Source organism: Podarcis cretensis (genome assembly GCF_951804945.1).
Source record: "Podarcis cretensis genome assembly, chromosome: 6".
In the NCBI taxonomy this organism is placed as follows: domain Eukaryota; kingdom Metazoa; phylum Chordata; class Lepidosauria; order Squamata; family Lacertidae; genus Podarcis; species Podarcis cretensis.
This window is the reverse complement of record NC_137175.1, coordinates 3,290,186-3,317,082: the sequence shown is the minus strand read 5'-3', so window position 1 is coordinate 3,317,082 and position 26,897 is coordinate 3,290,186. Positions and strand designations below refer to the sequence as shown.

The 26,897-nt window shown below is 49.3% G+C and overlaps 1 protein-coding gene across 1 annotated transcript in view; it reads left to right on the top strand.

The window, feature by feature from the left end:
- Positions 1–26,897, top strand: part of XKR7 (XK related 7) — a gene marked incomplete at its 5' end in the record, with an annotated part of 46,325 nt that extends 19,428 nt beyond the window's left edge. Inside the window, 2 exons of the mRNA XM_079982169.1 lie at positions 20,156–20,355; positions 23,771–26,897. Coding sequence (XP_079838295.1) covers positions 20,156–20,355; positions 23,771–24,732 — 1,162 coding nt within the window. The 3' untranslated portion in view covers positions 24,733–26,897. The remainder of the gene's footprint in view (positions 1–20,155; positions 20,356–23,770) is intronic.

Genomic DNA, 26,897 nt, shown 5'->3' with positions numbered 1-26,897 from the left:
ATTCTGGTGCTGGAGGAGACTCTTGAGAGTCCCATGGACTGCAAGAAGATCCAACCTCTCCATTCTGAAGGAAATCAGCCCTGAGTGCTCACTCGAAGGACAGATCGTGAAGCTGAGGCTCCAGTACTTTGGCCACCTCATGAGAAGAGAAGACTCCCTGGAGAAGACCCTGATGTTGGGAAAGATGGAGGGCACAAGGAGAAGGGGATGACAGAGGACGAGATGGTTGGACAGTGTTCTTGAAGCTACGAGCATGAGTTTGACCAAACTGCGGGAGGCAGTGGAAGACAGGAGGGCCTGGCGTGCTCTGGTCCAGGGGGTCACGAAGAATTGGACATGACTAAACAACTAAACAACAACAAAGCTAGCATGGCTAAGCTCTGCCTCCACAACTGGAAACCTGTGCTGGAAACTACAGGAGGGGCGAAGACTTGAGCTTAGACCTTCTTGAGGGGCTACCACAGGCACCTGGAGGGCACCAGGTTGGCAAAGGCTGGTCTAGGGTCCAGATATTTCCCCTTGTAGGCTATCTGATCCTGTAAGATGCTGGCAAGTCAGTGCGGTGAAACAGTAGGGGATCGGACTAGGACCTGGGAGAGACCAGTGTCTGAATCCCCACTGGGCCTTGACGTTTCTCTGCAGGGCCCTGGCCAGTCACAGTCTCACAGTCTAACCTACCTCACAGGGTTGTTGTGAAGGTGAAAGGAAGGGCAAGCCCATGTATGCCATCTTAAGCTTCTGTCTTGCAAAATGAAGGATGGTTCTTTTAAAATTAGATTCAGGAGCAATACAAACACAAGTGGGTGAGATTACAGATTTTATTCTGAACAGCAAGTAAAATATACATTACCAAGCAGCACTTCAATCTGCCACTGTGGAGCCCTGAAGAAGTGACCCCCAGGTAGCCTTCGATGCACAACACTGTGGCCAACTTCTGACTGCAGTGCCCCCAAACTAGATATTTTATAGGTCTGTGTCGTTAGGGCCAGTACAGGTTCAGCTACGAGCGGCCATACATCAAAGGCTTTTACTGACCAATGCTATTTACCAACAGACCACACACCAAAGACCTTTTTACAAGGGACATAGAAAATAATAAAACCTAGATCCAGGAAGAGTTAGGTAGATAACCTTCTGTCTGGAAAGTGTGGTCTGTGTCCCTGTTCTGCATGCACACAAACAATGCAAACCTATCCCATTTTAAGACTCTTTCCACCACCTGCTGTATCACTGGGTCCACTTAATCTGCAAGAACCGAACTTGCGCTGGCTTCTGAAAGCAGCTGTGTTGACAAAGGGACCATTCCCCCTTTTTTAAATAAAAAAAGTCCACTCTTAAGAATGTTTCATCTCGTAGCAGACATTGTTGTCCTTCTTACTGAATAGCCGTGACTCATGAGCTGACTCGGCAACATTTATTATCTGAATAGGCACTTATGAAGTAGTATGGAAGCCAGGGCAGAATCCTTGCATTCACAAAATGGGCTTTGTATACATGAAGGAATGGGTTTCCCAAACCCAAAACTGACTGTGCAGGCAGTTTGAAACTGCACCAAAATCCCTATTTTCCCTTAGCTAAAATCCATTAACTCCTTTATCAGTTTGTGACATCAGGGATGGCCCTGACTGCACCAGCAGAAGACACGTCAGTGCCTTATCTTATGTCCTGACCACAAAAGATGCACAGACCTAAGTCCGGGAACAACGCCAGAAGCGTGTTCTTGGAGATGATGACCTCTTCCTCCAAGATAAGAGTAGGCAGAGGAAGATCCTTTTATGGTCAGAAGTACAGGGAGGAATACCCCTTTATGGTTAAGAATACCAGAGCAGGAACATATGTGATGTCAACCTGTGTACATAGCCTGACGTGGTTGGATTTATATGAGAAGGAGGGAGAGGGTGCCTGGAGGATATATATATTGCATGTGACTCCTTAAAGGGAGTGAAAGGCGGGATATCAAATCCAAACTCCTCCATGAAACTTCTCATTTCTTTGGACTTGCTGTGGACTCACCACGCAAGTGCCTTCTGCTATCCGGAGAGCAGAATAAACTCTTTCTTGGAATCAACCTCGGTGTCATTTGACTTCCTTCCTCCTGTCCCGGAGCAACGCAGACCCAATCGGTGAACTCTAATAAGGCTACAGTCCCTTTCCACTCTCCCCTGAGTGGTGATATGACAGCCATCTTCAAATATCTCAAGGGCTGGTGATCTTTGCTTCATCCAGTACACTGATATGAGTTCGCATGTCTTCCCAAGTGATGTGTAAGATTTTTCCAAGACACTGTTGATGAAATCTTTCGAGAAGTTGGAGATGGCATTTGTAAGTGGAGACTCAGCCTGATCCACTCCATACCTGAGCAGCATCACCTTTAAAAAAACACTTCTGTGTCATTTGGACTCTCACTGCAGTCTCGGTGATCTTAGGTCAGCATTCTCCAACCTGATGCCCGCCAGATTTTTTGAACCAACAACTGTCCGCAAGTGACCAAATCGAGGGCTGCCATACGTCCAGATTTTCCCGGACGTTACCAGGAGTTCAAAGGTGGAATTAACATCCAGGGGGAATTTTCCAGAAGGCGGCATTTTGTCCTGGATCAATCCAAAAAAAGCTGGAAAACTTTCAGCTTTTCCAAAAAACAAAAAAAAAAACCTCAACAAATGCTACCCGAAAATCACAACAGTCTGGAAGTGGCCTAGATAGTAGAGACTGCCTGTGGTTTGGAAGATGTGTTCTGTGCATGATTCCAGGCACTTTATTAATATTTCACATGCTCCAGGGCATAGCTTGGGCATTGAAAGGTCACATGAAGCTGCAGGTTACGCCAGCTGCTAAATTTAGCAGCTTGAGCCAAACTCTGTATTAAATCTTAAGGGTTGGTTCCCCCACCCGCTACAACCTATCTGCTGAAGCCAGAGAAACTGGCCACTGGGTTTCCAGACCTCCACATGGCAGTAATTGGGACATAATGACGCTGGAAATGTGACTATTAAAATCACATTATTTGCTGACAAGACGGGCCCTGTTCACTTGTCAACACTCGCTGGGCCCTTTCGCGACTCACAGCAGGAGAGACTTGAAACCATCTCAGGAAAAGAGAGAAAGGGGTGGGGGGGGGTGACTGAAAGTTGGCTTATTAAAGCAGGGAGGGGAAAGTCAAAGGGGTTATTATGGGCTGCTTGCAAGGCGTCCCCTTTGTGCTTGGGGAGAAAACACCTTTCACTTGCTGCACGAATCTCTTGCTAAAAGCCATTCCAAAGCTGGAAGAAAAGGCTGGAGTCGTGTGTGGGCAAGAGCTGGAGAGGGAGAAATATTTGGCAGAGTTTGCACAGAATACTCTGCAGTTAGCACATGTCATTATACAGCTCTGCAGAGCACAGCCCAGTGTCATAGTTTCCCTTAAGGACATGCCTCTTCTTTTTCAATTTGTTCCTGGGTTTTCCGGGCCATGTTTTCCTGTTCGTTCCTTCTATAATCAGTAGGACGGCACTTTTCACTTTTCATGCTGTCTCCACCTTCGGTCCTGCCCACTCAGGACAGGGAGCCAGAGAATCAGAAAACCGGATAATCAGAAAACTGGATGAACAGACAATTGTTTGACAAATACAAAAGGAGCTGGGACCTTTCCAATGCGTATTATTAAAGGCAGAAAATAAAGCTGTGATTGGAGCCATCACAACCAATCAAAACAAATGAGTGAGACACACACACACATTTAGCTCATATATCGTTGAATTGTAATTTTTATACGAGTGCCAAACAGAAGAAAGCACAATAAGCACATAGAGAAAACCGGAAGTGCACTGCTTGGAGCTGGAGAGACAACTGGGAAAATTATTATGCAGGGGTAGGTAAGCAAAGGAACAAAAGAAGTTTGAGTGGACCATCCACAACACAGTTCCTGGGAAAGCAAATCCTGTTCAGGAGCTATTTTAGGACTGGTTCGGAAGGGGGACAAATTTTCCTTTTGGTTTTCTATGGATTGACATTTGTTCCAATTAAGCAGTAAGCAGTCAGACCCCACCTGGAGGCCTGTGTCCAGTTCTAGGGAGCACAATTTAAGAAGGATACTGATAACCTGGAAAGTGCGCAGAGGAGGGCGACCAAGATGATCAAGGGTCTGGAAACCAAGCCTGATGAGGAACAGTTGAGGGAGTTGGGGATGTTTAGGCTGGAGAAGAGGAGGCTGGGAGGAGATAATGATGTTGTTGTTGTTGTTTAGTCGTTTAGTCGTGTCCGCCTCTTCGTGACCCCATGGACCAGAGCACGCCAGGCCCTCCTGTCCTCCACTGCCTCCCAAAGTTTGGTCAAACTCATGTTCGTAGCTTCGAGAACACTGTCCAACCATCTCATCCTCTGTCGTCCCCTTCTCCTTGTGCCCTCCATCTTTCCCAACATCAGGGTCTTTTCCAGGGAGTCTTCTCTTCTCATGAGGTGGCCAGTCTTGGAGCCTCAGCTTCACAATCTGTCCTTCCAGTGAGCACTCAGGGCTGATTTCCTTCAGAATGGAGAGGTTTGATCTTCTTGCAGTCCATGGGACACTCAAGAGTCTCCTCCAGCACCATAATTCAAAAGCATCCATTCTTCGGTGATCAGCCTTCTTTATGGTCCAGCTCTCACTTCCATACATCACTACTGGGAAAACCATAACTTTTACTATACGGACCTTTTGTTGGCAAGGTGATGTCTCTGCTTTTTAAGATTATGATAGCCATCTTCAAACATCAAAAGGGTTGTCACGTGGAATATGCAGCAGACTTGTTTTCTGCTGATCTGAAGGAGAGGATCGAAACCAATGGCTTCAAGTTACAAGAAATGAGATTCCGACTAAACATCAGGAAGAACTTTCTGACGGCAGCAGCTGTTTGACAGTGGAATGGACTCCTTGAAAGGTTGGTGGTCTCTACAAATATCTGCCACTGACAGAAATTGGGAATCATGTCAGAGCTGCGCCAGCCGGCAGCTCCCATTGCCTCTGTCTTTTATGTATCCCTGACCTCCTGGTTAGATTACCACCATGACCTTTACACAGGGCAGCCCTTGAAGACTGTTCATGGCATATTGTGCATTATGCTGCAGCCGCCCTCTTAGCTAGAGCCAGCTGCAGAGCGCATGTTACAGGCAATGCTGTTTCTCTGGAAAAAGAGGTGCTGGAATTCACCATGAACCCTTGTTCTCTTGTAATAGCAATGGCACCCACCTGAGAGGTGCCAGAACTGAGTTCCGGTGAGTCCCTGCTGAAGGAAAGGTCAAGCTGCAGCTATTTTGCTCCTTAGCACTGACTTCCGGTTAGCTACTGAGCCCAATGAAATGGATGATGAATGCCTGGAAAGTCCTGTCTGGTCTGAACTTTGCAGGCCTGCAGGAATATCTCCTGCCACCCTCTGAGGTTTGGTAGCAAAGGTCCTTCCTGCCGTTGTGGGGGTTCTGGCCTTTATGGGGGTGAGATGGGGAGCTTAAAAGGGGGGCTCGGCTTTTATAGGACTCAGCACCAGCTCCTTGCAGACCAGAAGGCCCGCCTGGGATGGAGGAAGGCTCCTCCTCTCCAAGCCATTACCTCTGTTGCTTCCCCAACGTAACCTGCGCCTTGAAAAGCAGCTTTTGAGCTTGGCATCTTCCTTGGTGGCGACGGGCATGCCCTTGGCGCATCTCATCCAGCTGCTTCCTAGAGCATTGCGCCGCTGCAGCGTTCTGGACATATTTGAATGCCTGGGAAACTGTCCAAAGCCCATTAAATCCTCAATCTCTCTCCCCCCCACCACCTTTTCTCTCTGAATATTTGAAGTCTGGGATTAACAGTGTCTGTCACATGTCAGTGTCCTTGGTAATGCAGCCGTCCAGAGCACCAGCTGACAGCTCAAGAGCAGGGCTTGCAGGCTGCCTCGGCCGCTCTTGACCCCGCGGCGGTTTTGAACCTGCCTTGCTGGTCCTTTTCTGCACCCTGACTCTAGGGGGGAGGCTTCCCCCCCCCCCCCGCCGCCTTTTGCTGCCTCCCCCTTCCACTCCACATTCCCCAGCTGCTATGGGGCTCTTCTGTTGCTGAGATGTATCATCTGGGTGAGATGTCCTCAGTTCGGTGAGATGTCATGCAAGGACATGCAAGGACCATTTTTCTATCGGATGCTCAGGAGTCACAATGGAAAGTAGTTGATTGTCAGGAAAGAGAAAAGGACCTAGCAATACCGTGAAAGGCAGTGTGGTATAATGGTTAGAGTGTTGGGCTAGGAGCTGGGAGATCAGGGTTCAAATCCCAACTCACTGGGGGTGACCTTGAGGGCCAGTCAGAGTCTTTCAGCCTAACCAACCTCATGGGGTTGTTTTGCAGATTAAATGGGAAGAGAACCACACGCCCCCCCCCTTGAGCTTGTTGGAGGAGAAAAGGCGGGATATAATTTCCATAAATAACACAAGTCTTTTTTTAGCATTCCTGACATCGATTCTGCTTCTATCGCCCTTTGCCAACCTGATACCCTCCAGTTCTACAATCCTTGACAGTGATGTAGAGTGGGTAGAGCTCTGTTGGAGCAGAGTGTGCGAAAGTACCTGTTCCAAAACTCCACCTTAAATGTGCTTTGGGATCTCGTAGGTTCCAATGTAAAATAGGAGTGGAAATGGACCAAGAGGAGTTCGAAAGGATTTGTTTGAAAGGTAATACAGTGGTACCTCGGGTTACATACGCTTCAGGTTACATACGCTTCAGGTTACAGACTCCGCTAACCCAGAAATAGTGCTTCAGGTTAAGAACTTTGCTTCAGGATAAGAACAGAAATTGTGCTCCAGCGGCGCAGCAGCAGCAGGAGGCCCCATTAGCTAAAATGGTGCTTCAGGTTAAGAACAGTTTCAGGTTAAGAACAGACCTCCGGAACAAATTAAGTACTTAACCTGAGGTACCACTGTATAGGTGATCTGGGCGTCTTCCGAGGCCTCTCCTCTGTCTCCTGTGGAAGGTGCAAAATATGTTCATCTATGGGAGAACGGGCATTTTTTTACCATGTCAATCATTAGATCGTCAGTTTGAACCTCTGTTTGCTTGAAGAAGACGCATTCTTAAAGGGGGGGGGGGAAATGATGGATTTTGTGCCCTTTCTCATGGGGGGGGGTGTCAGTTATTTCTGAAGCCAGGATGTCAGCTCTTAGGTTCCCAGAGTCACAAGTGATTTCGAGGTTACAGGGGGCCTGTTTCCCACAATGCAGTGCAACACCAGAGAAAAAACCAGCGAACCAGAGAAAAAAGTCAGGTCACTACACCATGCTGAGGACAGGGGGAAACCAGTCTTTATACTAGGAACATGGCCTCATCTGTGGTGGCACCCTTGCGGGTGAAATGCTCTCCTGCAGAGAGGCCTGTCTGACACCTTACCTGGATGCTACGTGGGTGCCACGTGAAGATCTTTTTAGGCTGTTACTCCTTTTAATCTAAGCAGTTTTGTCACCATGAGATATTTACAGGGTTGTTTTTTAAAGATTCTTTTGATCTATACTAGTGTTTTCATTGTTCCTGGGACACCCTGTGAATGTATTTGAAGGGTGAGATATAAATCCCTGTGTTAGTTGTATGGGAGGAGATGACTGGTACAACAATGGCAGATAGCTCTCCTTCAAGCCTTCCTCCTCTAGTTCTTATTTCAGTTCTAGTTCCTAACATGCACACACACACACACAAAAACTAGTAGCAAATTAAGACTCTCTGTTTATCGCCTTGTTTCTTTGATCCTTTTGGATACGCAGATTACGATATGCATCTTTACAGATTAAAATTTGCAACTCAAGTTTGTGCCTGCTTTCTTGGAAGAAAGTATCACTTACTCTCTGGTAGGGCTGCAGATCTGTGCTTATGCCATCAAAAAAGTAAAGGACCCCTGAAAGTTAAGTCCAGTCACAAATGACTCTGGGATTGCGGCGCTCATCTCGTTTTACTGGCTGAGGGAGCTGGTGTTTGTCCGCAGACAGCTTTTCCGGGTCATGTGGCCAGCATGACTAAGCCGCTTCTGGCGAACCAGAGCAGCACACGGAAATGCCGTTTACCTTCCCACCAGAGCGGTACCTATTTATCTACTTGCACTATGACGTGCTTTCGAACTGCTAGGTGGGCAGGAGCTGGGACCGAGCAGCGGGAGCTCACCCCGTCGCGGGGATTCGAACCGCCAACCTTCCAATCAGCAAGCCCTAGTCTGAGTAAAACAAAAATGTGTTGGTCAGCCAAATGCAGCCAAAACCAAACCTTAGTCGTTTGTGAGATGAATCCCACATGTAGATTGTTGTGTGCGACAACCCTCCATGCGTGTAAAATTGCTGCATAAACACGCAGCAATTTATATGCATAATTGCTACTTAATTTCCCTCGAGGATAACTCTGGCGGAGGGGATTTGTCATGCTCGGGTTCTGTCTGCTTATTTAAGGTACTTATATCCCACCTTTTACGGTATAAGCCTCACAAGGCAGCTTATAACAAGTAATAAATACAATGTTTATCGAACGCTCAAAACAAACGGATGAATTAAAAACTAAAATAAGAAAGTAGCATAAAACCATCAGTCAATCCCTCGCGACATTTAAAAAACAGTTTTTTAAATGCACATGCCACACAACCTGCATGAGAGTCATGTGTGAGACATGTCAGCATGTTGTATGACGCCGGCCTCCTCAATCGTGGGAACAAGCTGGCGTGCCTGGACTGTAGAGACCAATAGGGGAAAGACATGTTTTGTTGCAGCTGGGGCAGATGAAGGTGTCCAGTTGTTCTGATGCAGGTGAACTTTGGCATTTTCTTTCTCTGTGGCCATTCCCAGTGGTCATCCCTCCTCTGGTCACTGCTATGGATGCCTGTCTCCAGTCACTGCAGTCTTCTGACGTTCTTATGTTACATTAAAAGCGAATATGACAAACCTAGACAGCATCTTAAAAAGCAGAGACATCACCTTGCCAACAAAGGTCTGTATAGTTAAAGCTATGGTTTTCCCAGTAGTGATGTATGGAAGTGAGAGCTGGACCATAAATAAGGCTGATCGCCAAAGAATGGATGCTTTTGAATTCTGGTGCTGGAGGAGACTCTGGAGAGTTCCATGGACTGCAAGAAGATCAAACCTATCCATTCTTAGGGAAATCAGCCTTGAGTGCTCACTGGAAGGACAGATCCTGAAGCTGAGGCTCCAAGACTTTGGCCACCTCATGAGAAGAGAAGACTCCCTGGAAAAGACCCTGATGTTGGGAAAGATGGAGGGCACAAGGAGAAGGGGATGACGGAGGACGAGATGGTGGGACAGTGTTCTCGAAGAGACCAGCATGAGTCTGACCAAACTGTGGGAGGCAGTGGAAGACAGGAGTGCCTGGCGTGCTCTGGTCCAGGGGGTCACGAAGAGTCAGACACAAATAAACAACAACAACAAAAGTGAATATATGAATATATAAATCTGGCAAGACTCACAGCATTCATAAGGGGACAATTGGACCAGAAATTGTTAAAAGAATGGGGATGTGCTAAAGAGTATATGAAAAAATATTGTTCTGGAGTAAGCATATTAATATGTAATGAATGATGCTTTGCAGGGTTAAAGAAAAAGAAAAATGGTGTAAAAAGTATAAAGATAGAAGTAATCTACATTAGACACAACAATTTAGAAAGAGTAAAATTTGTGAGGACTTAGAACAAAGGAAGGAAGTCAATATGTGTCTATGGATGTAATGACTAGATTAGAAGGAAGATATGGTTTTATTTAAGGGACGCGGGTGGCACTGGGGGTTAAACCACAGAGCCTAGGACCTGCTGATCAGAAGGTCGGCGGTTCGAATCCCCGCGACGGGCTGAGCTCCCGTTGCTCAGTCCCAGCTCCTGCCAACCTAGCAGTTTGAAAACACGTCATAGTGCAAGTAGATAAATAGGTACCGCTTTGGCGGGAAGGTAAACAGCGTTTCCGTGCGCTGCTCTGGTTCGCCAGAAGCTGCTTAGTCATGCTGGCCACATGACCCAGAAGCTGTACGCCAGTAAAGCGAGATGAGCGCCGCAACCCCAGAGTCGGCCACACCTGGATCTAACGTTCAGGGGTCCCTTTACCTTTACCTATGGTTTTATTTGTAGATGTGTGCTTTTTTTGCTTTTGTTTTCTTTCTTTTGTGGTCTGTTTTTCCTTCTTGTTTGTATAGTTTATTTTGGATTCGACGTTTGTAATTTTTGCTGTAATTTTGAATTGAAAATAACATACATACACACACACACACACACACACACACACACACATATATATATATATATATATATATATATATATGGGGGGGACATAGGATCCTTGTCACAAACAGATGGTCAGGTCAGCTGACTGCTTCCAAAGATTCCCCTTTTGTCCAGTGACAGACGGACCACGTTCCCAGTCCCTGGGGGGTGCTATCTGCCCATCCCCTCCTGCCCCCCTCAACAAGCCTCACTGAAGACTGTCTCAGACTCCGTTCAAGCCTTCCATCGAGCGAGTCTGGCTTACCACCCCCAAGTCACACCGACTAAGGAGCCTTGACTTATGGTGGCAGGCAAGAAAATGATCCCGGCTGACTCCTGTCTTGCCGGAAGGCATCCAGACCCTCTTGCGGAGAGGGCCGTTTGGCAGGCCCCCTTGGTGTCTTGGAGCTGTGGGGCTGACAAGCTCCTGCAGTCCTCTTTAGAGCTGATGTATGGGGCGAAAGTGCTGGAATAAGGTTTTTCTCCTGGCCCTCCTCGGTGGCTAATGGAGTCGACCGGGAGCGTTTTATGGATCCGATATAAAAGCCATCCGTTTGGGTGACAGGTTTACTAGGTCAGTAGGGAGCTTTATAGCCCCTGTACCTCTTGCTTAATCCTTCTCCTTTGGCAGTCATCATCTCTCCCCTATCACAAAGGCAGGAATCCCTTTCGGTACAGAAGGGGCGCAGGAAACAAGGCTCTCTTTCCCACTCCTCCTCCTCCTCCCCTTTCTCTCTCTGCTTCACAAAGTGCAAAGTGAAACAATTCAGCTCACTGCCCCAAGAGGCAGTGAAGGCTACCAACCTGGGTGGCTTTAAAAGAGGAGGAGACAAATTCATGGAGGAGGAGAGGGCGATCAATGGCTTCGGCCTCAAAGGCCCAGTATACCTGAAGGAGCATCTCCACATCCATCGTTCTGCCCGGACACTGAGGTCCAGTGCCGAGAGCCTTCTGGCGGTTCCCGCGCTGCGAGAAGCCAAGTTACAGGGAACCAGGCAGAGGGCCTTCTTGGTGGTGGCACCCGCCCTGTGGAACGCACTCTCACCAGATGTCAAAGAGAACAACTACCAGACTTTTAAAAGACATCTGAAGACAGCTCTGTTTAAGGAAGCTTTTAATGTTTGATGCATTACTGTATTTTAATATTCTGTTGGAGGCCGCCCAGAGTGGCTGGGGAGGCCTGGAAGATGGGCGGGGTATAAGTAATATATTATTATTATTATTATTATTATTATTATTATTATTATTACCTGGAACCTTCCTTACACCAAGAAAGAGAGAGAGGGGGAGAGAGAGACAGTTTGTATGTACAATGGTACCTCGGGTTACAGACGCTTCAGGTTACAGACTCCGCTAACCCAGAAATAGTACCTCGGGTTAAGAACTTTGCTTCAGGATGAGAACAGAAATCAGATGGTGGTGTTGCTGCGGCAGCAGGAGGCCCCATTAGCTAAAGTGCTACTTCAGGTTAAGAACAGTTTCAGGTTAAGAACGCACCTCCAGAACGAATTAAGTTCTTAACCTGAGGTACCATTACATTCGTATAGTTCGTATAGTTAAAGCCATGGTTTTCCCAGTAGTGATGTATGGAAGTGAGAGCTGGACCATAAAGAAGGCTGATCGCCGAAGAATGGATGCTTTTGAATTCTGGTGCTGGAGGAGACTCTTGAGAGTCCCATGGACTGCAAGAAGATCAAACCTCTCCATTCTGAAGGAAATCAGCCCTGAGTGCTCACTGGAAGGACAGATTGTGAAGCTGAGGCTCCAGTACTTTGGCCACCTCATGCGAAGAAAAGACTCCCTGGAAAAGACCCTGATGTTGGGAAAGATGGAGGGCACAAGGAGAAGGGGGCGACAGAGGACGAGATGGTTGGATAGTGTTTTCGAGGTTACCAGCATGAGTCTGACCAAACTGCGGGAGGCAGTGGAAGACAGGAGTGCCTGGCATTCTCTGGTCCATGGGGTCACGAAGAGTCGGACACGACTAAACAACAACAACAACAACAACAACAACAACAACCATTACATTATGTGATGCTGGACTGTGCAAGCATAAGATTGGGTTCCTAGTGGCTTCAGTGGGTAGCTAAAAGTTCCCAGACCAGAGGCATTCAAATTTATATGCATATGTGCAAATTTACGAAGAGTCGGTAGAATTTACATTTCACGGCGTGCAAACACATTGATTTCCCCTCCAAATCACACTAGATACATTTTCCGATTCATTTGCACCGCTTCCCAGATCACGCAGAATCAGTTCAATTTATTTAACCATTACTCCCAATTAATTCCCCACGCAGACGATCTGGATCCTGCTCCACAATCAATTTCTCTTCATTTGCCCCCCGTTTGTGGATATTGCATCACTACCCCTCCCCCTAATTAAATTAAAGTCACAACAAATCGGGTGCTCACTGAGATTCCCTGCAAGTGGTGGAGGGGTTTTGTTTTATTATTATTTTACTCTGAGACAAGGTGGCCGGTGGTGGCCTTTCTTCTTTGATAATAAAAATACGGTAACTTAAACCAGAGGGCAAGCCAGGCCACCACCATTGCTATTCCCTTGCACTTGCGGTTTTAGAGCTGCAAGGCACACGGCAACGAGAGCTCAGCAGCTCACTTGCCTTTGCTAAAGAGTTTAAAAGAAGAAGAGGAAGAGGTGTTTTCACCGCACAGCTGATGTGCACGGCTAGCACTTGGCTCACACACACAGAGAGAGTCACTGACAACAGGATTTAGGCAAGACACCCAAAAGACTTCCAAGGAAGTTGCCTTGTTGTTTGGTTGGTTAGTTGCATTTATATATCACCTTGCTGTGGGTTAAACCACAGAGCCTAGGGCTTGCCGATCAGAAGGTTGGCGGTTCGAATCCCCGCCGTTGAGCTCCCGTTGCTCAGTCCCTGCTCCTGCCAACCTAGCAGTTCGAAAGCATGTCAAAGTGCAAGTAGATAAATAGGTACCACTCCGGTGGGAAGGTAAACGCCATTTCTGTGTGCTGCTCTGGTTCGCCAGACGTGGCTGAGTCATGCTGGCCACATGACCCGGAAGCTGTAAGTTGGCTCCCTCAGCCAATAAAGCGAGATGAGCGCCGCAACCCCAGAGTGGGCCACGACTGGACCTAATGGTCAGGGGTCTGTTTACCTTTACCTTTACCTTCCAAGGATTTCAAGGTGGTTATTCTTCTCCCCCCCCCCCATCTCATCCTCACAACAACCCTGTGAGGTAGGATAGGCTGAGAGATGGCGACTGGACCAAGGTCACCCAGTGAGCTTCATTGCTAAGTGGGGATTTGAACCCTGCATCACACTCAATATTGTCTACACTGACCGGCAGTGGAAATTCAGGATTTCTGGCAGGAGTCCTACCTGGAGGCGTCATCAGCGATTGAATCTGGGGCCTTTTGTTTGCAGGACTCATAGTCTACCACTAAGCAGTGGCGCCCAGCCCTCCTTTGATAACACCCTTGCACCAAGTCCTTGCTCATGCACACCTCTTCTTTTCGTAGCCAGACAAGTTTAGTGTCAACTGAATAATTCAAGAGCTGCTGTTTGCCAGGAGCTCCTTGGCTGGCCAGAACAGAGAGCTAGAATGGAAATTCTAGCTGGGATTGCCCCACAGAGAGGGAATGAGGATTCTGTTGGCCACAACACCCCATTGGGTTGAGTGACCTTGGGTCAAGCTTTAAAAAGCCTCTCTTGCATAGCTATGAGAGGGACAGACCAGAGAGGAATGGAATACAGTGGTACCTCGGGTTAAGAACTTAATTTGTTCCAGAGGTCTGTTCTTAACCTGAAACTGTTCTTAACCTGAGGCACCACTTTAGGTAATGGGGCCTCCTGCTGCCGCTGTGCTGCCGCCACCGCATGATTTCTGTTCTCATCCTGAAGCAAAGTTCTTAACCTGAGGAACTATTTCTGGATTCGCGTTGTCTGTAACCTGAAGCGTCTGTAACCCCAGGTACCACTGTACAGTGGACGCTCGGGTTGCGAACGTGATCCATGTGGGGTGTACATTCGCAACCCACAGCGTTCGCAACCTGCATCTGCGCACGCGAGGGTTGCGATTCAGCGCTTCCGCGCATGTGCTAAGTGTAATTTAGCACTTCTGCGCATGCGCAACCGCCGAAACCCGGAAGTAACCTGTTCTGGTACTTCCAGGTTTTGACGGTCCATAACCCGAAAAAACGCAAGCTGAAGTGGCTGTAACCCGAGGTATGACTGTAAAGTCCTTCTTCATGCAGCACATTGTTAAACTATGGAACTCCCTTCTGGATGGCTATAAAAGAGGATTAGACAAATTCCTGGAGGAGGAGAGGAGTATTGATGGCTACTAGAGTATTGATGTCTATACTCTGCCACCACAGTTGGAGGCAGGAGTGCCAACTTGGCCCCACGACTGTGGGTACCTGGGGCCATGGGTGCCATACAGTGTGCACGGCCCTGGCACCAAATATTTGTGGGTGCCTTGCCCCTTCATGGGGAATGTTGTGGGTGCTTTGGCCGCAGGGAGTTGGCACCTATGGTTGGAGGCAGCGATGCTTCTGAATGCCAGTTGATGAAAACCACAAGAGGGGAGAGTTCCTCTTGTGCTCGGATCCTGCTCGGATCCTCCTTTCCCACAGGAACCTGGTTGGCCATTGTGAGAACAGAATGCTGGACTTGGTGAGCAATTGGCCTCATCCAGCAGGCCCTTCTTATGTACTTAGTTCATGTACAGCCTTGGTGTTTTATGGCAAGAATTAGGGAGTCGGGGCGTCCTGCTAAACTGGTGAAGCAACATGGAGCAGTCAGCTCTCCCTGGCAGAAAAACTGTTAAGAGGAAGAGGCTATCAGGGGGGAAAAAACAAAATTTGAATCTGTTCCAAACATGCCCTGGAACAAAATCTCCCCCAGTGCTCTCATTTGGAAATGTACCTTAGCTCAATCAAAACATGGTTTAATATTCACAGGACGAAAATAGTTCCTTGCTGGAGCGTAAATAGAAAGTTCAACCTGTTTGAAAATGCGCCCCCCCCCCTTCATATGTGCTGCAATCTACGCTTCGCTGAAGTCAAGAGCAAAACCCACACTGGTTTTTAATTACAGTTTTCTGACGGCTTTTGTTTGTCTGTCCGTCGTCCCCCCCGTCCTGCAGCCTGAAATGTTCCATTGTGTGTCCATCATGACAATTTAGAAAATCTGCCCACCCCACACTCTTCTCCTCCCCAGTCCTTCCTCTTTTCTCTTATGCTGGCAGAGAATTCAGATTAATTTTTTGGAGAGAGAGAGAGAGAGAGAGAGAGAGAGAGAGAGAGAGAGAGAGTCTTCTAGTGGCACCTTAAAAACTTTCAAAGTTATTATGGGATGAGCCTTTGTGAATTACAGCTTGCTTCATCAAAAGCATTCAGTGCTGTCCTGCAGTACAAATATCTGTGTCTGGGTGGGGCAGAGGATGATAAACCATGAGGTCGGGGGGGGGGGGATGCCAAAAAGTACAAGCCGGGATAGAATTTAATGCATCTGGTGAAGTGGACTGCAGTCCCTGAAGTCTTATGCCATTATCATAGAATCATAGAGTTGGAAGGGATCAACAAGGGCCGTCTGATCCAACCCCCTGCAGTGCAGGAATCTCAACTAGATCATACATGACAGATGGCCATCTAACCTCTGCTTAAGAATCACAACCTCCCAAGATAGTCCTTTCCACTGTTAAACAGCTCTTACTCTCAGAAATTTCTTCCTGGTGTTTAGTTGGAATCTCCTTTCTTGTCACTTGAATCTGTTGATTTGGTTCCTAGCCTGCAGAGCAGGAGAAAACAAGCTTTCTCCATCCTCCACATGACGATCCTTTTGATAGTTAAAGATGGCTATCATATCTCCTCTCAGTCTCCTCTTTTTCTAGGCTAAACATACTCAATTCCTCAAGCATTCCTCCTCATAAAGCTTGGTTTTCCAGGCCCTTGATCATCTTGGTTGCCCTCCTCTGCCCATGTTCCAGCTTGTCAACATCCTTTCTAATATGTGACGCCCACTTCTGTGGGTGCAGCCTAGAATAGCATTAGCTTTTTTTGCTGCTGCATCACAGTGCTCCCCCAAAGACCTTAGAGCCCAGGCAGATTGGTATGGGAGGTTTGGGATAATACGGTCCTTCGCATCTCTCCCTCTCTCCCAGGATCTACCAGGTATAAATCTCACTTCTCTTTTCTTTTTGTGGGAGAATGCCATTTAGAATGTTGTTGTTGTTTAGTCGTTTAGTCGTTTAGTCGTGTCTGACTCTTCATAACCCCATGGTCCAGAGCACACCAGGCACTCCTGTCTTCCACTGCCTCCCGCAGTTTGGTCAAACTCATGCTGGTAGCTTCGAGAACACTGTCCAACCATCTTGTCCTCTGTCCAACCATCTTGTCCCCTTCTCCTTGTGCCCTCCATCTTTCCCAACATCAGGGTCTTTTCCAGGGAGTCTTCTCTTCTCATGAGGTGGCCAAAGTCTTGGAGCCTCAGCTTCAGGATCTGTCCTTCCAGTGAGCACTCAGGGCTGATTTCCTTCAGAATGGAGAGGTTTGATCTTCTTGCAGTCCATGGGACTCTCAAGAGTCTCCTCCAGCACCATAATTCACCGTTTCGAATAGCCTGGGTCTAAGCCCTACATACATGAAATGGTGTTTGCCCCATCAGCTGTCATGGCGCCCCAAACAGTGACTTGTGACATGCAGATGGAGCAATATGTCACTTGCAGAGAGCATGCGGCTGAACTGGCCTGGAATCTTTAGCACCGTGACGACAACAACAGAATATTTGCACTGGACTCTGTGGAACCTTTTCGGGTTCGGGGAACCTTTCAGAAAGATGGGGTGCAGGGAAAGCGTGGCAGCAGAGGTGCGGTGGGAGCAGGGACGAGTGTGTCAGTATTTGCAATAAACACCTAAAAGAAAAGCCTTTTTTGGGTAGCAGCAGAACTACGTCTCCCCCAAACACCTACACGAAGTGCAGATTGATGGGCAGATGGTCGACACAGTCGTCGGCAGTAGGAGCCAAGGATCCTGTCGTCATCCGGCCCTGCGAGGAGTACAGTGCTACAGCTCCATGTGGCTCTGGGAGACCAGCTGTTCCTGCCTCCTTCTCTGGCACATTTGATCAGTGCAATGAGCTGTCTATAAAATCTCCTCCCCATCTCAGCACCCATTTGTTGGGTGTTTCACTAGAAGTCAGGTGAAGGTTGGTTCTGGAGCTGGCAGACCAAGAGGGAGACAGGCAAACGTTCTACAGACGTCCTTCCCTCTCCATGCAAACTAATTTTCCGCCTACAGCTGGCCTGAGGGAGAATCTACCTGCAACAGGTATGAGTGCCCCCTGGAGGACAGGAGACAGCAGTGCAAAGGAAGTGCAGGGTGACCAACAGACACAAGCCTGCTCTGTTGGTAACAAGTGATCGGAGCTGCCTCTTTCGCCACCGCCTGGCATGGCTCCTGGACTTTTAAAGATGGCGGACTCTCCTTCACTGGAGGTTTGTAAACAGAGGCTGGATGGTCAACTGGCAGGGAAACTTTAGCCACGATTCCCGCATTGCAGAGGGTTGGGCTAGATGACCTTTGGGGACATCTTCCAACTATGATTTTATGATTCTAAAAGTGTAAGGGATGGTGAAAAAAACACTCCTGCTTGTTGATTTTCTTAAGGAGAAACGGAAACTGTCTCCCTGCCCTTCTGCCACCACTGTTGAAGCATCCTTTACCTAGGTTGTGCTGCTGTGGTGGGAAGTGGTGGCAGTTTGGGGTGAGGTGTTGTGAGATTTGGGGGCAAGCTCATGAGATCTCACTGGAAATCATAGGAGCAAACTCCTAGGAGCCAAAGTTCCTTCACGCCCCGCCCCCCCACAAAAACCCACAAGGTTTACTCACATCAAAAGTCTAGCTAGGATGCATATACATATACAGTGATGAAAATCAGGCAGACAATAATCCTAAAATGTTACAAATATCCATAGTCCAGTTCAAAATGGCAATTGCTCTCTGGAGGAGAACAGAGATACTGTCTTCACCCATCGCAAATAGGAAAAAGTGAGTGGCAGGTAGGGATTAACCCATTGTATTTTCCCCCACCACCAGGTTTGGAAGTATGATGTCATAGAGTCCCCTGAAACAGCAGGCTACCTTTGTCCCTGTTTGCGATTGTCTAGCAATCATGCCTTTGTGATTTTGTCTGCAAAACCTCCCACAGAGAGTTCGAGTCGGTGTCAGCAGTACGGAGCCAGACAAATCAGTGTTCTGTCTCATCATAAGGCACCTCTGTTGGTGCTGCTTCTTGTGGGAATGTTCAGGGATGCGGGAGAGGATATACTGATTATAGCCTTTCCAACTTGTGTTAACAAGTTCACAATTTAGCAGAGTAACATTCCCCTTTTTAAACTCACAGCGGATGCATTTGCTCAGGCTCGCTAAAGCCTCTATAATAACTGTTCTGGTATTTTCCCCTTTTTCCCTCTTAAAAGATAAGACACGACACAGTCTTCTATAAAAGTATTAAAAGGTTTACTCACACACCATTCTGTTCACAGTCGGATCCCAGAAGGCAGACTTAGCTTAGAAAAATAACATACACCTGGAAACTATCTCATAAGGAGACAGAGAGCATCTTTGGCTAAGCAGATGTTGCTTCTTCGATGCATGTAGTCAAAGAGAGAGAGATGGCTGCCCTGCCCTGTGCTTTTGTCATTACCTGCACAGGTGAGGCCACGCCCACCTCTGGTTACATGCAGAGGATGTCTGTCCCAGCCCAGAAGGAAACAGGAAGTTTACCTGCTGGCTGGACAAACATTCCTCTCCATGTGTAAACATGTTCACTCTAGGAATGTTGTACTTGACTGCTCTTGTGTTTCACATCCCAGAGCCCACCCAATCATCCAACTCAACCAGGATGCAGCTTCAGTACCTGAGAAGGCATTGGCTCACATTAACCCTTTGTTTCCTGGACACTTCTCTTCCTTACTCCTAGGGCAGAGACCTGGTCTACTTGCTGATGAGATTCACATAGTGGTGCTGTGTGAACAACTGTGCAATAATTATCCCGAGTATAAATTGTTGCTATCTTGTGAGGGCTTTGTGTGACCGTGGAATGGCAAGATGTGCATTTACTTATTCATTTGAACCAAGCTGAGCAGAAGCATGACCCCACCCACTTAGAAGCCAAGCTGGAGGTTCTCAGACAGCCTGGTAGAGCACAAGTGAGGAACCTGAGACCTTCCTGTCCTTGCTGGACTACAGCGCCAATCATCCCTGACCATTGTCCCATGTTGACTGCAAGGCTGATGGGAGCTAGAGTCCAATGACACCCGAGTGTAACAGGTCCTCCACCTTTGCAATAGACTTTCAAGGAGGATTCCAACTACATCAGAGCTTCTTGCTCAGATTGAGCAACCAAACAGTAGTGGTGGGGGAAACTTCTCTGGCACCCGGGGCGGGGCAAACCTCCTGGCGGTGCATGCGAATGCCCGTACAGATGGCGCATGCACGGTGCCCGAATGGACGATGCTCAAGCGGCAGCCTGTATAGACAACGCATGCACAGCAGCCCGTATGGGCACCGCGCGCCTTCAGGCGCTCTACAGCTGGGGGGGCAGCGGTCCATCTTGTAACACACACCCGGGTGGCGCCCAGGGCGGACCGCCCCCCCGCCCCCCCTTCATATGCCCCTGCCAAGCAGGAGCCAGCAGTTATCGGAGGCCAAATGCAACCATATTGGCTTAGTGTGATCACCTGATCCTTGCTGGGATGGGAACCGCGCTACACATTCCAGCCAGCCGCAGCAGTGGCGCTCTGTGTCCCTGGACATCAGGCCAGCAGCTCCCCCTAGAGGTGCAAGGAATAAGACTCCCGATCCCATTGCAATAATTCGCAGTTTGGTCCCCTCCAGGCTTTCTGTTCCCCAGTCTTCACCTGCTGTCTTCCGCATGCCCCCTCTCTCTTCTGCGCAGGTACCTGCGGACCCTGTATCTGGGTCTCCAGAGCCGCTGGCAGTCGGAGCATCGCCGGCGGCACTTCTACTGGAGGATGATGTTCGAAAGCGCCGACATCAGCATGTTGAGGCTCCTGGAGACCTTCCTCAAGAGCGCCCCGCAGCTGGTGCTGCAGCTCAGCATCATGGTGCAGCAGAATAGGATCGATCCTTTGCAGGGTGAGTGGAGCCTGCGGAGAAGCCCCCTCGAAGCCCATCTGAGGGCAACAGCCCTCACCCAACTGGTGGTGATTTAAGTAGATTGCACCTAAGTACACGGATGCCTGCAAAGCTGATTTGGAGGCCTTGTACTACAAGCCCACTTCTCCCAAAGATGCGGTGCTTTTTTGTTTTTTTGTTTTGTGATAAGGAAATTGGAAAATGCGCTAGGAAAATGAAATATACTCGGAGTCGAGAGTGGATTTCATGCTCTTTATTCAGCTCATAGTGGTGAGGAGGAATAGAAGTTCCCCCAGAATGTCTGCTTTATATACATTATTTACACAATGGGCCCCACGTGATTGGCTAATTCCGGGATTCACCTGTAGGCCAATCAGGTTGCGGGTTCACTTCCACCTGGAGCTGGATTGGGTGGCTCCTGTGGACCAATCAGACTGCTGCATTCTGGACCCTATTGTTCTAGGACCAATCAGACTGCCGCATTCTGGACCCTATTGCTCTAGGACCAGACTGCTGCATTCTGGATCCTATTCAACCCAGTACATAACAGAAACTTTGGGATGGTACTGGCTTTGATGCAACCTCATCTAATCTCCCTAAAAACAAATCAGAACAAACACTCTGTGAGCAACTTGTCTGTTGCTCCCATTAATAGATTCACGACCAAGTGATGGGAGGAGGATTTGATTCAGTAACTGGGGAGCACAGCATCACTTTTGCCTTCCCCTAACTATGATAGGAGGAGGGACGCAGGTGGCGCTGTGGGTAAAAGCCTCAGCACCTAGGGCTTGCCGATCGAAAGGTCGGCGGTTCGAATCCCTGCGGCGGGGTGCGCTCCCGCTGCTCGGTCCCAGCGCCTGCCAACCTAGCAGTTCGAAAGCACCTCCGGGTGCAAGTAGATAAATAGGGACCGCTTACCAGCGGGAAGGTAAACGGTGTTTCCGTGTGCGGCTCTGGCTCGCCAGAGCAGCGATGTCACGCTGGCCACGTGACCCGGAAGTGTCTCCGGACAGCGCTGGCCCCTGGCCTCTTAAGTGAGATGGGCGCACAACCCTAGAGTCTGTCAAGACTGGCCCGTACGGGCAGGGGTACCTTTACCTTTAACTATGATAGGAACTGCGTGTGCTGAGGCTTATTTCTGAGCAAACATGGCTAGAATTCCACTCTTTCCCCCAGAGCCCTTTGCACAAATCCAGCTGTCGTTTTTGGGCAGGTGATGCGTGACTGTAACAGCATTTGCACCTGAGATTGATATTAACAATCAAGTCAATGCTGCGATTATTTCATTTCACCCCAAGCACTTCCGTATTTTTTAAAAAGAAAGAGAGAGGTAAAAAAATGTTATATATTCCACACCTTCAAAATTTTCAGAAATGTTGTATCTCTTCCTGTCCCTCGATCCTTTACCCTGTAGTGCTCACTTCCTACACCTTGCTGTTGCACCTGCAATTGTACACCTGCAATTTTACCTCTTTCTTCCCATTTTCAGGCTGTCACCTTCTTTCTTTTCTCTCTCCATCTTCCCTGCACCCTCTTCTCATGCTTCCTGTTTCCACAATAAAGATGACTATGCTAGGCCAGAGCATAGAATAATAGAAATGTAGGTTTGGAAGGGGTCCCCCAAAGGCCATCTAGTCCAACCCCTGCAATGCAGGAATCTCAGCTGGAGCATCCATGACAAATGGCCACCCAACCTCTGCTTAAAAACCTCCCTGGAAGGAGAGTCTAATAATAATAATAATAATAATAATAATAATAATAATAATTTTTTATACCCCGCCCTCCCCAGCCGAGACCGGGCTCAGGGTGGCTAACACCAAATATAAAAACAATTGATTAAAATACAACTTAAAAACAAGATTAAGTACAACATTAAAATGCAGCCTCATTTCAGTGGAAACTCAAATTGAAAACTTGTTGGGGATGAAAACAACAAATCCTCACCAAGGCCAACTATCCAGACTGGTCCTACGTGGGGCAGAAAAAAGCCAGGGAAGTCCCCAAATAGGAGTTCCATCACAGGAGGAAAAAGGAAAGAGGCAGAAGGGATCAAGTTGATTCCAAGCCAAAAGCCAGACGGAACAATTCTGTCTTGCAGGCCCTGTGGAAAGAAATTAGATCCTGCAGGGCCCTGGTCTCATGAGACAGAGCGTTCCACCAGGTCGGGGCCAGTGTTGAAAAGGCCCTGGCTCTGGTTGAGGCTAATCTGACTTCCTTAGGGCCCGGGACCTCTAGAGTGTTGCTATTTATGGACCTTGAGGCTCTCCGTGGGGCATACCGGGAGAGGCGGTCCTGTAAGTTTCCGAGGGAGATTGTTCCACTGTAGAACAGCTCTTACACTCAGAAAATTCTTCCTGATGTTTAGCCGAAATCTCCTTCTTGTCATTTGAATCCATTGGTTTGGGGTCTACCCCCTGGAGCCGTGGAAAACAAGCTGGCTCCATCCGCAGTTACCAGTCTCTTTTGTTTTGGGAAATGGGAAGTCCGGTGCAGTGCAAATGCACCTCTAGTGGGGTTTTTTTAAGAGGAGGAAAAACACAACGCTCTCTCCATACTTCCACAAATCTCTCCTGTGCTCCTCAGCTCCTCCACCCCTCGCCCTAAGCAGGTCAAATGCTTCCTAAGGAACAGATTCCTTCTCCCAGCAGTGGTCCGTCACAGGCATCACTGGGCGGAGAGGGGCATGATGCTGAAGGTGAAAAAAGAGGATCTCCTGCCAGCGTGTTTGCACTTCGCTGGCCTCCTGATCATTACAGGATGCCCCTTTCTTTTCTTTCCAAACTGCTCCACTCTCCAAAGCTCGTCTCTCTGTGTGTGTGCTATATATTTCCTTGAGGTGGGCATGACCAGCGTTACCGACGCGGCCACAAAGTTGTGACCCAATCCCCTCTTATCTATTGATTTCCCTGCATCCCATGTTTTCTCAAAGGAGCTCAGGGTGCACACACAATTCTCCCCCTCTCTGTTTGATCCTCACAACAACCCTGTCAGGCAGGTTAGGCTGGGGAGCAAGGACTGGCATCCAATGTCACTCCCAGTGAGTTTCATGGCCAACAAGTGGGGATCTGAACCCCAGCCTCCCCCAAACCCTAGTCCAACGCTCTAACCACCACACCACGATTGGCTCCTGTTCTTGGGATTTCCTCAACCACGACTCCGTTCTTCCTGCCTGTGTGCCTTTCTCACATGCACACAGGCTCAGGCTAGTACCAGCATCCTCCTGCTCATCCTTCCATCGCTCTAGTCTCTCTCCATGACCTCCGTCTCCTGTCCTCCTCTTAGATCCACCCCTTTTCTCCTCCTGCCTCCACCTCCCTCTCTCTCTCCCCCTCCGATCCCTCAGTAAGACCGTTTCTCTTCCCCCTAATTCCCGGCTTTCCCTTTCTCTCTCTCTCTCTCTCTCTCGCCTGGGCAGGTCTCTCGGCTTCCGCCTCGCTGGTGTCCCTGGCCTGGACGCTGGCTTCTTACCAAAAGGTACTGCGGGACTCCCGGGAAGACAAGATGCCCATGTCCTACAAGGGGGCAGTGACGCAAATCCTCTGGCACCTCTTCACTATCGCCGCCCGGGCCATCGCCTTCGCCCTCTTCGCCTCCGTGTTCCACCTCTACTTTGGGATCTTCATCGTCACTCACTGGTGCATCATGACCTTCTGGATTATCCAAGGCGAGACGGATTTCTGCATGTCCAAGTGGGAGGAGATCATCTACAACATGGTGGTGGGCATCATCTACATCTTCTGCTGGTTCAACGTCAAGGAAGGCCGCAGCCGCTGCCGCATGTCCATCTACTACGTCATCATCCTGTCGGAGAACGCCGCCATGACGGGCCTCTGGTACTGGTTCAGGGACCAGAGCGGGGTCCCCGAGTCCAACGCCTTAATTATCGTCTGTGTGGTCACCTCCAGTTTCGCCTTAGGGGTCTTCTTCATGTTCATCTACTACTGCCTCTTGCACCCCAACGGAACCATTTTCGGGCCGCGTGGCGGGGGCTGCATGTGTGGCGAGGAGCCCACAGTGGTCCCTTGCGGGGCAGGGCCCCCGGCCGACGTCGTCACTAGCCCCCCGCGCTCCTTGCCAAGGACTACAGGGGCCGAGAGGGAGGGCGTGCCGGGGGACAGAGACAGCTGCGTGCCGGTCTTCCAGGTGAGGCCCAGCGTGCCCCCCACGCCCGTCGCCCGGGCCCCACGGACAGAGGGGCCCGTCATCCGCATCGACTTGCCCCGCAAGAAATACCCCGCCTGGGATGCCCACTTCATCGACAGGCGCCTCCGAAAGACCATCCTGGCGTTGGAGTACACCTCGCCCGCTACTCCGCGCCTCCAGTACCGCACCGTGGGGGTTTCTCAGGAGCTGCTGGAGTATGAGACCACGGTGTAAAGCGGAGTCCCCCCCTCCCATGGGGGCCTGGAGCCACACCGCAGGGGCCCTTCCCGACCCCAAGGGCCATACCTGGCTCCTCAGCAGCCAGAGCGAGCTGGCCTTGTGGTCCTCTCCCCGCCATTTTTTGGGCGAGGCGACGGAGGCCCAGACAGCAGCATCTTGACCCCAATGTCTCGTCAGCAACTTTGATTTGGTCTTTCTTTCTGTCCCCCCAACTTACACACACACAGCACTGACAACTCCTGGCCCCCAACTCCTCCAGAGACAGGGGTGAGCTTGACTGAGGCCAATTGGTGCTATCTCTTCTCCCCAAGCTCGCTGCCCGGCCGTAAGGTTGCTTCTCACCCCCCAATCCCCCTACCCATCCCTCAGGCAGGGTGTGCTGTTTCTCCTCCTGCCTTGAATGGGGGGGTGCCACCCACCCCCTTGATGCGCCCCTGTGAAGGAGGCCCTATGGTCTCTCTCCCAAAATACCTCACCTGTTCACCTGAGCCCAGGTAGCTAAGGCCTCTCGAGTCTGCGGATGATTTGCTGACCTCTGGTTGTTGGGCAATGGGGAGAATAAGCCGCCTAAGAGTGGCTGGGCAGTGATGATGGGGTCCAAGTTAACCTGTGGGCGGGCAGGTGGCGGCGTTGATTCTGGGGACGCTAAGGGGTGCTGGAGAGTCAAAAGATGGGAGGGAGATAGGAGTGGCTCATAGGGTCTGGGAATGGGCCTTCAGGGGCTGTGTGATACCTGCTGGCATCCGTGTGGGTTTGATGTGATAGTCCAGGGCCGCCTTCTCTTTCTGGTGCCCTCCAGAAGTTTTGGGCTACAAATCCCATCAGCCCCAGCATGATGGGAGTTGTAGTCCAAAACACCGGGAGGGTACCAGAGAAGGCTGGTCTGGGGCACATTGGTAATATAAACAGAACATGGGGCTGAAACGAGAGCAGATTTAGCCCTCAAAAACATGACCGCCCGTCTCGTTCCTCGTCCATCTCCATTGGGTGTCCGTTTTCTCGCGACACGCGTCCCCTCATTTAAATATATGTAGATTTGACATTGACAAGGAGGGCTTCCAGGAATGAATGGGTCTTCTTCCAAGCCCTGCGGGCATAAAAGGCGGGGCGCACGCACCGTTAATACGCCAAGCCAAGGAGCCGGTCTCTAAGGACATGTTACCTACATTGCAGTCCTATCTTGGTTTCTATACCTTTTTCACTTCCCCCTCCCCAAAGATTCCTGGGGATTGTAGTCGGGTCAAGGTCACCCACGGGTGTTCTGCTAAAGGGAGCCCCAGCTTCTCCCTCTCGGAACTACAGTTCCCAGGGTTCCTTGGGGGAGGGGGCATGGCCATTGCACCACTTTAGTCTGTAGATATATATGCCTTAAAGGAGGTGCTGTGAGTGTTCTAGCCAGGATCAAAAGGGCTGTCGTCGTCCCCACTCAGCCCACTGAGGAAAGGGCTTCTCAGCTGAGTGGGTTGATGGCAGCAGCCGCTGCTTCGTGGCTTCCCAGATGATGTATTTTTTCCCAACTGCCCCCCAAAAAGCTCCGTTCAGGCCGATCGCAGCAGTGTTGGCCCTGCGGGATGAGCGACCCAGAACAGAAGTGTATACATTAGGTGGGTATTCTTCTCCATAGCGCTATCAGTATACATTGGTGCTTTTTTTGGAATAACATGTAGAAAAGAAGAAGCATCTATATGTCATGGATGCTTTAGCTGGGACTCCTGCACTGCAAGGGGTTGGACTAGACGGACCACGGGGTCCCTTCCGTTTCGTGATTCCAAGGGAAAGCTAGCAACCACATGGTTACAGAATAATGTGTGCACGACTTGATCGGGCTGGATGGTAAGCAGATAATGACACAAAGAGTCCCACTGGCCCGTCAAGTCCAGCACCCTGTTTTCAAAGCAGCAAACTAGATGGGAAACTGGCAAGCAGGATTTGAACCCAAGACCCCTCTCCCCACCTGTGGTTCCCAGCAGCTGGTATGCAGAAGCAATGCCGTCTCCAACTGTGGAGTCAGAGCAGAGCCATCATGACTTAATAATAATAATAATAATAATAATAATTTTTTATTTCTACCCCGCCCATCTTGCTGGTTTTCCCCAGCCACTCTGGCCAGCTTCCAACAAAGACCAAAAATACACTAAAATGTCACACATTAAAAACTT